General features: G+C 26.6%; 1 protein-coding gene across 3 annotated transcripts in view; it reads right to left on the reverse strand.

Annotated features, from left to right (window-relative positions):
• Window positions 1–2,236: 2,236 nt before the first annotated feature.
• Window positions 2,237–12,367, reverse strand: part of LOC126902451 (glycoprotein 3-alpha-L-fucosyltransferase A-like) — a 17,006-nt gene continuing 6,875 nt past the window's right edge. The window contains exons 1-5 of one of the 3 annotated variants that reach the window (XM_050679746.1): window positions 8,862–9,029; window positions 7,004–7,088; window positions 6,351–6,691; window positions 4,685–5,109; window positions 2,237–3,293 (exon numbers count right to left, since the gene is read on the reverse strand). In XM_050679746.1, coding sequence (XP_050535703.1) covers window positions 2,948–3,293; window positions 4,685–5,109; window positions 6,351–6,691; window positions 7,004–7,088; window positions 8,862–9,020 — 1,356 coding nt within the window. In that variant the 5' untranslated portion in view covers window positions 9,021–9,029 and the 3' untranslated portion in view covers window positions 2,237–2,947. Of the gene's footprint in view, window positions 3,294–4,684; window positions 5,110–6,350; window positions 6,692–7,003; window positions 7,089–8,861; window positions 9,070–12,367 lie in introns of those variants that run through there. The other 2 variants (XM_050679745.1, XM_050679744.1) reach the window with 2 other exon arrangements.

Raw genomic sequence — 12,367 nt, forward strand, 5'->3', positions numbered from 1 at the left:
TACCATATTGAAAAATATACTATTTTTGTATGATAATTATGGGTTTTGTATTTTATTTTAATAGAAGTTGATGTTGCTTTTGCAATTATCCATCAATTTTTTAAAATTAAACACTATCTACAGATTTGCATCGAAGCGTTTCTTATGATAGTGATTTTAATCACTGTCAGATTAAATCTATACTGGACCCTACTATGCAATGTCTCCACTATGCCGCGACCCCACTGTGCTACCGTTTTTTTACTTAAAATTGCCATAACTTATTTAAAAATGAACGAATAAATATAATAGTTTTTTTTTTTTATTAATTGATTAAGCATATATTATTATTTAAAGTACATGCTACATATAAAAAAACGCAATCATACAAATTCAGTTGACAGGCTTAAAAATCTACTTTTTTATAATGATATTCACATTGATAGTATTATATACATAATAATTTTTATACAATGAGGATAAATTTGTACAATGCATAAAATTTTAGATATAACAAATATTCAAAATTATAAAATTTTTTGTAATGACGGTATATTTGCACCATTTAAAACGATTAAGTACAAATGTTAGTAAGTACACACAATTGTAATATTTTATATTCTAAAAGGCGCATTTAAATTTACTATTTTGAGAAAAAATAATTCTACTTTAGCTTAGACTATATAATAAAGACACTAAATAGATAGCTAAAAATTGTCTTTAGTTATTTAGTATAGTCAACAAATAATACCTCCTATAATAATAAATTATAATCAAATTATAAATTTTACGCTAATCCTTAAAAATTATCACTTTATTATCACAGGTGGAACACCATTTAAAATAAAATTGCATATTAATAAAAATGAACATTAAGTAAATAAAAGTATAGACAGAAACATTTATAATAATTCATCCTAACAATTGACGTAAAACTAGAAAACACATCAATGAAATATACAAAATGTTGTAACAATATGTAGTTGTTAAAAATTCTTGACAATAGCTTAATTAATGCCTAAAGGCATTAATATTACTTATCTATATTTTGATTTTTAAAATTTACGATAAATAATAATTTATAAGGAAGACGAAATCTTAAAAAATCCACAAAAATAATAACTTTGATAGAAATATATTAGTATAAATACATGATAAAATGAATAGGATTTATATTAAAATCACGGGAATGTATAAATTATTAGCTAAACAAATTAATCATTTATTAAAAAATTTTTATAAAAAAATTACACAATAGAGATATTTTGTATTTTACATTGTTGTTGCACTGTGTTGACCAGATGATTTTGTAAATGAATCCCCTAAATTATTTGTATAAATATTCAGCTTTGTGTTACCAAAATCTAAATGTATTAATATTATTAAATTTTTATATATCATTAGAGAATTTTAAATGACATATTTTCATTATTTTGAATCAAGACTTAAGGTAAGATATAATTTTAATTATATATTTTTGGATTTAATATTAATACTATAATTTTTTGTCCAAATTATTTTGCCTCAGTATAAGATATAACTTTTTGACTAGTTGAAATAAAACATATATTATACGTACATAGTTTATATAATATAATTATATATACATAAATTAATGTTTCGTTAATAATTTTCATGGAAAAAAAATCGAGTATCGTCGTCTCTAAATATAGATAGTATTTACTTCTAATCTTTACATAACGTAGACTAACATTTAGTACCATAGAAAAATCATAAAAAAAATCAAAATTTAGCAAACTTCAACAGAACGTTGTAACGACTGAATTAAAATAAAAATTTTTGGTGTCAACATTTTTTTTTATAACTTATCTATAAAATGGTTATCTTCAAATCTTAAGAAAATTTTAATAAAAAAGGGTTTTTTTTAATTGCGAAAAATAACATAAAACATATTTTTAATATAATACTATAGCATAAAAATTGACAAAAAAAAAAAAAGTATAAAATTTCATGTAGATTTTAAGTTAAAAGAGTTGTCAGTTAGATCTGTTCCACTCTGTATATATATTTTTTATTTTATGATTATTATTTTTTACAAATTGTAACATAATTTGTCACAATTCGTTTTTTTTTTATTGGTTTCTTTTCTTAATTATTTAAAAAATTACTTAAATAATAATTTAATATTTAATTCAATAGTTTAAAATGATTAAAAAGTAACATAGAATATAGCATAATTAAATGAAAATTTATTTAATGATTTATTTATTAATGATTTTTCTTGTTTATATTGTCTTGTAATTAGGATTTTACTATAGTACAAATTGGTGAATTAAATCTAAAATATTTAACTAAAAATAATTGTAATCCTTATTTTGGTCAAGTTTATAATTATCCTAGATCGTTTTTCATTTAGTATGTGTTACTAAATGAATATGATAATATCTTTACAAACAAAATGTTTGTAAAGATATATAATAATATATAGTAATAAGAAATATTACTCAGTTATAGAAAGTATAATGTTAATGTTTATTAGTTTAATTAAACAAAATCAATATTTTTATTATTGTAATATATCTTTTTATCATTAACGGTATATGTTCTCGCGTATACCAAATTTCTAGTAATTATTATAATGCTTTCTTTGAACTATTGGAAAAAAATAGTATTCTCGCCATTTTTTTTTTTTAATGGTAATGATTTATAAGCTACTGATTTAGAGTATTTTAAAAAAATATAGTTACTGAAAATATTATTTTGATATGAGATCACACAAATGAAAAAAAAATGCACCAAATTTAGAGGTCACATTATTTTAAAATCTCCCAGGGCCTCTCCTGTTTTTTTTTCTAGCGTTCCAGCTATTATGAACCGAACCATTCCATACTCTGCGGCGTCGACTCGATTTGGCTGCTGTGTTGTGCAATTGCACCGTTGGCCGGCGACGATTGGGTCCCTTAGAAAACGCTTTAGGTCTATCCACCCTAACGCCGCCGGCTGTATGTTAATCTATATCTTCGTCCGGTTCGAGAAATCGACGCCAAGGCATAGCGTTATTACAAACGCCTGGCCCTCGCCACCATTCGTTGATATTCCGATAGTGTTTAGCCGGATAATTGTCATGCAACACTGCACACAATCTACAAAAGAACTTGGTGTCTATAAATTCACCTGTACCCTTCCATCGGAAGTACTCATTGTACAAGCTGTCATCACTATCCAATCGATGTAAATACTCGGCCAATGCTTTGGGCGATTCGTAGTCGTCGACGTGCACATAGGAATGCTTAGGTGCTATCCTATCATAATCCTCTCTTCGAGCTCCCATCACTATTGGCAACACGTTGTGTCTGAAAAACATTTTAATTCATTATTCTTTAATTAAAGATTTTTTTTTCATTATTTATATACGCCCGATTAGGCAAAGAATACATATAATACAACATCAAAACAGAAATACAAACATAATTTTTTATATTAACTAACCTAAAATAGTCCACGTTTGATCACGTGTATTAAAAAAAAATTCAAAATTAGAATCATTCAATTAATTTCCCACAGATATTAAACGATTCAAAACTGTAACGAAATGGTGCAACATAAAATTACTTTGAGATTCGAACATTTTGTCTTGGAACATGAAACTGTATAATATTCAATATTTCTGAACAATTTATCTTATTACCCAATAAATTAAGGAGCCACATAGCATCTAGATAGCAAGTAAAAGAAATTTGTATACATTTATCAATATTCAAGACGGTTTTTCAAACACCAATTACGGAATAAATAAAGTCAGACTTCATCATTGTAACATATAAGTTACTTTTAATTTCAGAAAATAATTTCAAATATACAGAAAATAATAGTTTTTTCAATAACTAAAAACTAAACAAATATCGTTAAAAAGTAAAATAAACAGATATGGTGATAAATAACCCACTTAGAGGACACCTGAAGTCACATCAATTTGAATGAGTCCCTGCTAATCAAAAATAAAAAAAACTATCAAAAATGACTACAACCATGACAGAGGGTCTCTAATTCTCATTATTTTGATTTTATCTAAAAGAATATAATAATTCACCGCATCAAAAGCTTTACTAAAATTAGTACGTATATGCAATACGTACAGACTTCAAATTTTGAAACTAAGAAATTTGTATTCTACAGTAAAAATTTAACTATTTTGATATACTAATCATAATTTTTGACCAAAAATTGAATAACAGAGGCCGTTTTCGGGGGTATTTTTGGTCAAAATACTAAATATACGTTAAGCGACCAGTAAATTTTTTTTTTTTTTAAATCTCAAATTTTCACAAATTATCTATTTTAATGTATATAAAAAAGTTAAAAGGGCTCTCATTAAAACTACGATAATCGACATTTTTTGATCCACCTTAATGTGCAATTTGGGTATACAGTTTTACAGGTTCTTTTTTTTTAACTACTATATAACTAGAGTACGTATTTTACGTGTTATATTTATAAAAATAATTTTGAAGAAGAATAAAAATGAATTTCAACCCCCACCAAAGAAACAAAATTGGTGTCGCTACCAATATTTTTAATGTTCTGGCGGACTAGTCCAATCTTTTCTTCAAATATTTAATTTTAACAATAATTGCTCATTAAAAATGCAAAATGACATAATAGTAAAATTATAGACCCTAAAATATTGTCATTGTTATTTGATTAAGAAAAACGTTTTTAATGTATGTAATTATATCGAACTTACTGTAGTCCATTGACGAAAAATTTTTCTGTGATATAATCAGCACAATTAGAATTTTCAAATGCTAAATAGAATTTGTAATGTTCATCCAACATTTGAAAACATTTGCCCGACCTAGGGCACTTTAATTTGCCACAAACACCATATACATCCACAGATATGTACTTAGACAACTCCCTAGCGTAATGTAATCGACCGTTTTTTGCACCACAATTTGATACAAACCAAGCCACTTGCTTAGTTTTATTAAACGCGTAGTTTCGATCCAGTTGATCTTTCTGGGTTATTAATGGGTCATAATACGCCCACCGTTCATAAGGTGTCACTATGTCGCTATCATGTCTGTATGTAGCCGTCCAATTGAACACATCGTTGTAAGTTATAAGCTCTGTATGGTAAGGTGATTCTAAGAAATATAAAATCCATACCTAAAAAAATTAAGAAAATTGAAGTTTTGGATATTTATATTACCAATTGAGTTTTTGGACGTTCATCGTTTCCGCTAAACCGGTAGTTTATACCTGTCTACAAATAGAAGTTTGAGAACCACTGATTAAAATATTTGCCAAAATAACCCGATAATGATTATCTACTTTTCATTTAATCGAACTTTTTCCTATTCTATTATTGTTAAATAGCAATGCATTGATAATAGGTATATCGATAAACATTTTACCATTCATTCTTTTTTATTTAACTTTTTTAATTAAAATGTCATTCTAATAAATTAGAAGTGTAGCCAACAAATGATTTTATTGAATAATTACAAACGGGTAACATACGTTGCCGTTGTTTTGTAAAAGAATGCAAAGGTACCATATACGCGAATGAGCTTAATAAAATTATTGAACAAACAGGTATTTTTTAAATTTTTAGCAAAATTGATTATATTTGATCCTGTTTTAAATTAACTTTAAAATGTCTTCTAAAATATAAATGTAATGGTCCTTGTTCTGATCCCATAATTATGAGACAAAAATTAGCAGGCGCTTTTAATCGCAAAATCGTAGATTATATTTGTCAAAGACCACATAAAATAATTTTAGGGTAAATTCAATCATTAAGTAATAATAATTTTACGACAACAGATGTGTCATGTATTCGCTAAACTATTTATCGCACTATTTTTTCCTACTAAAATCTTAAATACAGACCTGAACGTAACATTGAACTTTTTAACAAATAAACGCCGAACATTTTGGTACAAGCAGCTGCCAACCCGTACGCAAAACCGCCACTGGCTCGTGGTGACTCATGGATAAAACTAAATGGTTCTCAAATTTTTTAGTAGACAGACAGATAGAAAATCAGTTTGTCGGAAACGAAAGACCGACCTTATTCAGGTTTGGTGGAAACGATAATTTCCCGAATTTTTAGGTTCTGGTAATAAATCTAAAAATAGAATCAGTTGGATTTACATGCCTATAATGCCTTCATGCAATTACGTTATTGGATAAACCCTAGAAAAATATTAGGGGTAGGAAAAGCGTTTATAAAATAATTATTAAAAATTGAGTTCTATTCACATATTTTAAATTTAAGAGTAAAAATTATTAATTAGTATATTTTTAGTAAGGGAATATTTATGTATGGTTTTGTTTAAAAATTACATTTTTGGAAGTTAATTGAACCCTTAAATACCCTTAAAGTATTCATTTATGTATCATACCTGTCTTCCGGATTTTCTATGACCAGGATGGGAAAAATGGTCTCTGAATAAAATTGCGTCAGCATGTTGCGCTTCTGACTTTTTGACGGTAATCTCGCACCTATTTACTGGACAGCTCTTTGTTATAAACACGCCCTGACCTTCCTCTACTATCCAATTACTTAAACCATTAAATAATAAAATTTTTTTCATTGGCTCATCGTCATACTGATAGTGAGGTGGAACAAACATAAGTTGCTCTTCCACGCGGTCGCCATTTTTTAGTTCTTTGGGCCATATTTGAGAAGTTCTATGACCCGTTTTTGAATTAATAAGAGCTCTACGAGGCTTTAAAGTTCCATCTAGAAACATGTATATTGTAAAAATCATATCGCTTTAAGAGAAACGCAATTGAAATCTATAAAGAGAGAAAGTAAGAAGAAAAGGAAAATTTTATTGCTAGTTATTTTTTATATGTAACATCATAAAGGTTGACAAAATTATTAACATAAATTCGCTAAAAAAAAAAATGTTAATTATAACTCATACTTTATTATTTATAATAGAATAATAAGTACTGATGTAATATGACAGTTTTTTATAGCTCAACAAATATTATGAGTTAAGGTATGAAAGAGAGCTTGATTTGGCAAGATAGTTAAAAAATACATCACCTTTAAAATACCATGGCAACTCAAGTTTTGAAATTTGTTTTAATTCGTTTAATGATGTAGAATCCAATAGACTGTCCAAATACTGCTACGTTTTACATAAATTAATAACATTCAATTAATAATGTTGTTTACTAATCGTTTTAATATTTATGTACTGACGACATGCATCAGACAAGTTATTATGATATTATTTCGAGTGGGTCTAAATAAAAATTTCATCCATTTTATGCAATACAATCAAGTTTAACCTCAAAGCTACTATGTAATTTTGAAAATTTTCGAATGGGGTTTAGACCTCTTACACTCCCTTGTTTATGACCATAATATATGTATATATTATAGTTACAATGCCGATTTAAGATACGTGTAAAGATACAGGCCGCTGTAAAAAATAAAAGAGCTCTCCAGAAGAGATAATCTAAAATGAACATTTTTTCGTAAAGTTTTTACAATCAGATTATGTATTATATAGATTATATGTCAATATAGATTACCATAGGTACAATTCAGTATTCTTAGACCACTCGAATCATGTCTTATATCACAAAAATTACGAATATTACATTTATTTGTATACACCCAAAGAAAAACCTCAATCAATTTTGATAGAGAAATTTTATCAAGGGTTTATAATAATGCTTTATTAATACGAACAAAATAATTATTGTTCAAGACAAGAAAAAAAATCATCATATTGATAAATATATCATAGATTCAATAGTAATGATATATTTATCAAATTGAATAATTAATTTATTATATAGATCGAGGTTTTTCTCTGGGTGTAGAAATTTATTTTAAGAAACTTTTTATTCAAATTGCGTTTATGTAAATTACATTACGCTAATGGTAATGAAATTGTATTATTATTACTACATGTAATTCCATTTTTAATATTAAATTTAATAAAGTAAAAATTTATATTTTTAACTTAAAAAATTAAAATTTTATATTTTATATTTAATATTTACAAATAATTGCTTTCATGAAATTTTTGTAAACATTTACATTGTTCTAATTTTATGCGTATTAACGAAAATTGACAAATATTTTACTTTTGGTAGCATTGAATAAGTTAAAAGAATATAAGTTAAATTGTAAACAATATTTCCCCTTTCTATATGTTTTAGACTTTTTAACTTCGATGCGAAGCTGAGAAGGTATTGGTTTTACTAAGATGTGTTTTTTTTTTTTGTGTCTGTTACCACTTTTTCTCAGCTCTCACCGAACCGATTTCTTTCAATGATACGTCAAAAGATCACAAATCGTATCTAGTCGTAGACATTACCCTCAAAAATTGAAAAAAATTCCCTCGTTCCCCGTAAATGGGGGAAACCTCCGAAAAAATTACAAATTTAAAAATGGCTAATTTTCGAAATTTTTTCAATTTTTTTTACTGAAAACTGCCGTAACTTTTTTAAAAATAAACATATCAATATAATTCTTTTTTTTATAGATGCATGATGTCTTTACCTATCATTTGGTATATTTTTTTTATAAATTTGACTTTTTNATCTAAAGATTTGCATTGAATCGTTTTTTTTTTATAGTGATTTTAATCACTGTCAGATATCATTATACTTGATCCAACTATGCCACGTCACCACTGTGCCGCGACCCCCCTGTGCTGGGTTTTTTTTATTTNACTGTGCCGCGACCCCCCTGTGCTGGGTTTTTTTATTTTTAAGTTATTCAAGAAAAATTGAATAACTAAATTCTAGATATTACAGAAAAGGTTTTTATAATTTTGAAACAAATAGCTTATAATTTGCATGGGTGAAATAAGGATTGAAATCCAACCCAACCCCCTTAACCCACTTTAAATGTATTTAAATGAGTTGGTTGTGTATTATATTACCTGGTTACTGTAGTCCGCTTGAAATCCTGTCCTTAATCTCATGGCGTCATGTCCTTCGGTAGCTAATAAATAGGCCGTACGACCACTATGAAGAACAATGGCAAATAACGCCAAACAAAGTAATCCGTACAGCATCCGGCGAATCTGGCGACCGGTCATAATTTCTTATATTAAGTCCCGGCAACCACTTTTGAAGGGTTTTAATTTTCTGCAAAATTATTTCGACAATCTATGAAATTTTTTATTTAAATGTAATTACAATGTTATAATATTAAATTCCAAAGATGGAAAATGTTTTATATTTATTATGTTTCATATTTTGGTAATTGGATCTAATAAAATTAATCTAGAGATTTAACTCAACATATTTAAATACTATTTTTCCAAAAATACAAGTCCAAATATTATTTTGTTCAAAATATTTTGTCTAATAAACAAATGTCTTGCAACAATTAACTTGGTCGACTAGATTACAAGTTCAATAAAAATAATTGTTTCTATGACTTGGCACAAATAATTTTTACTGTAAATTTGTTTTAACGATGTAAATCAATAAATATTTTAATCAAAGTTTATTCAAGATTATATTTGTCTAGAAAGAATTTAGAGTTATAATATAGCATATGTATAGAATTTTGATATTTTGTTTCCATTGGTATATATTAATAAATAAGACGCAAAATTATTCTAATCATTTGTATTATGACGAACATTTTCTAATGGGCAAAAGATCTCCTTTTAAATGCAGCACAGATTATTAACTAAATAATGAAATATCGCAAAGTTTAAGAGTTTCAACGTGCAATTTAGAAAATATGCAATATTTGAATATTACGAATAAGAGATATTTTATTTATGTATTAAATTTAATTATTTTTCATCTTTTTGTTGTTCATATAACATAATAATTAGTTCCCCAATACTGAAATTATTTTTTTTAAAGCAATTAACAACACTAATAAAATAAAAGCATATGTAGCAAGACTCAAAATACACAAAAAATAACTTGTAATTTTTTTTTTTAAATATTTGTGTTTCACTTGGTCATCTAAAATGTATTACCAAAGCGATTTGTTGCATTTTTAAAAAAATATTTTTGGAATGTGTATCTAAATGCCATAACCTTTTTATTTGATTGAGATTTTTTTACTGATTAATTCATAATGTTGGACATAAATTATACTTTACTTGGATTACATTGTAGAAATGTTAAAATGAGCTATGATATTTTCAATGACTAAATTTTGGTGATCACTATAAAACGACGGATGTATATGTCAGTCGTATTGCTTTACTTTATCAAACAGAACTATAAATTTATTCGAGTAACATAAAATTAGTTTTTGTTTTCTATAATTAAATCCTTATGGCGGAGAATACCATTATATATATTATGTTGGTATGCAACTTTTTTTATTCACTGAAGTCGCTTAATGCATGACAGTTTTATAGAATTAATATGAAATGTTTTGGTATCAGTTTTGTTGTTGTCGTTTGTAATAGTATATTACATTGTGGTGTACTTGAGTAGAACGCTTTAAGTTTGCACTTGACGTTTTAATTTATTTAAGTATACATGTTGTTACGCCAGATAAGCTTTCGTCAAAAATGTCTAACTATAAAATGCATAAAATTTACTCTTGCTTTATGAATAAATATTGCGTGTTCATAAAATATGTAAGTGGTCAAGATAACAGTACAAAATACATTTCACAGTAATGATTATATTCTTAAGTACATAAAAGAGTACAACAAATGTAAGTTTTAGCATGTAATTATTTATTCAAGGTTAATAATTTAAGTACCGCAAGTGGTTGAATTCAGTAACGAAAGTGGTAATAAACAAAAGAAAAATAAAGGCATAATAATCAAGTTTGATGTTAGATAAATAGGCATTTACATTAGCTTGATAAGACTCTCTTCTTAATCCAAACCATCTAATAAATAATAGAACCCTAATTAAATTTTGTTTTATTTTTTAATATTCGCAAAGGTTCTCCACCTGCCTGTTGAGAAGACAAGGTAGGTTAATAGCGGATATAAAATTTACTTTATACTCTATTATACTTCATTTTTTTTTTTGAAATTAGAATATTTATTGCTATTTTTACAAGACTTGATCTACATAACAATGGTTTTATATTGAAAATGAGCTACATTATAAAAAACACATGTTTAGTTAAATTAAACAAGTTAAGCATAGTAAACTTTTACATTGAGTATAAACGATAAATAAACACATTTTTTTGCCAAAAACATGATGTAATTTCAAAATTTATATATACCACATGGCATTACTTCAATTTAATTAGTGTATTAATTTTGGGATCAGTTTACGTATAAATAATTTTTCAACATGTTTTTCTAATAACTTTTTATACTATGGTAAGTAGAATTTAATAATAAAATTTTGGACATTATGAAAATATAAAGATAAAAAATACATATGTTGTTTTGTTTAGAATTTCGTGACTGGAAATTATAACAATTTGTCACAGTCAGGTCATTATTTTGAATATTTTTTATTCAACATAGATCAAATGACCGCCTTATAAGAATGTATATACTGACGACCTGAGCAGTGATACGACCAAGGGTGAGGTTAGAGAGTAGAACACCCCCTCAAAATAATAGCGGTTTTGAATTATAGTCGTTTTAACCATTTTATGCTAAGTTTATTTTACATATATTAAAAAAAAAATTGAACATCTAAAAAAAATTCGTTTTTTGCGCCACTAAACTAGAAGTTCATTAAGATTTAAATTTTTTTTGTTTAAGAAAACTGAATTACAAAGTATTAATTTTCTCTATCAAGAATTGCAAGTAGTTTTTTTTTGGCCTGCAGCAACACCGTGGTTTACTCATAGCATAACGACTAGCCATAATAGTATCAGATATGATTACCAAACCATAGGTGGAATTTATTTTTAAGTTAATTAATAATTTATCAAAATCAATAATATAATCAATAGTCTTTTTGGGAAGGATCAAAACCGATAAATAATTCGATTTTAGCTGTATTTATTCTCCCTGGTCACCTTATCTAGCGATCAGCCGCAGATATATTGAGTTCCTGACAGCGATTTGTCAAAAATAAAGGTTCATTTGCGTGATAAAAAAACACATATACAGACATAACAAAAAAACGGTAGCACAGTGGGGTCGCGGCATAGTGGAGACATTGCATAGTTGGGTTCAGTCTAGATTTAATCTGACAGTGATTAAAATCACTATCATAAGAAACGCTTCGATGCAAATCTGTAGATAGTGTTTAATTTTAAAAAATTGTTGGATAATTGCAAAAGCAACATCAACTTCTATTAAAATAAAATACAAAACCCATAATTTTCATACAAAAATAGCATATTTTTGAATATGGTAGCCATTTGCGTATAGAAGATAGGTCGTCGGGACAAATTTTTTTTTTTCATTTTGTAGTACATAAAATAAGCTTTAATTTTATATATGTTTAAAGGACGCAGTATTTCCGGAACATTATCAAAAAT

This window comes from Daktulosphaira vitifoliae, unplaced genomic scaffold (assembly GCF_025091365.1).
Source record: "Daktulosphaira vitifoliae isolate Bord-2020 unplaced genomic scaffold, ASM2509136v1 Scaffold_3, whole genome shotgun sequence".
Lineage (NCBI taxonomy): Eukaryota > Metazoa > Arthropoda > Insecta > Hemiptera > Phylloxeridae > Daktulosphaira > Daktulosphaira vitifoliae.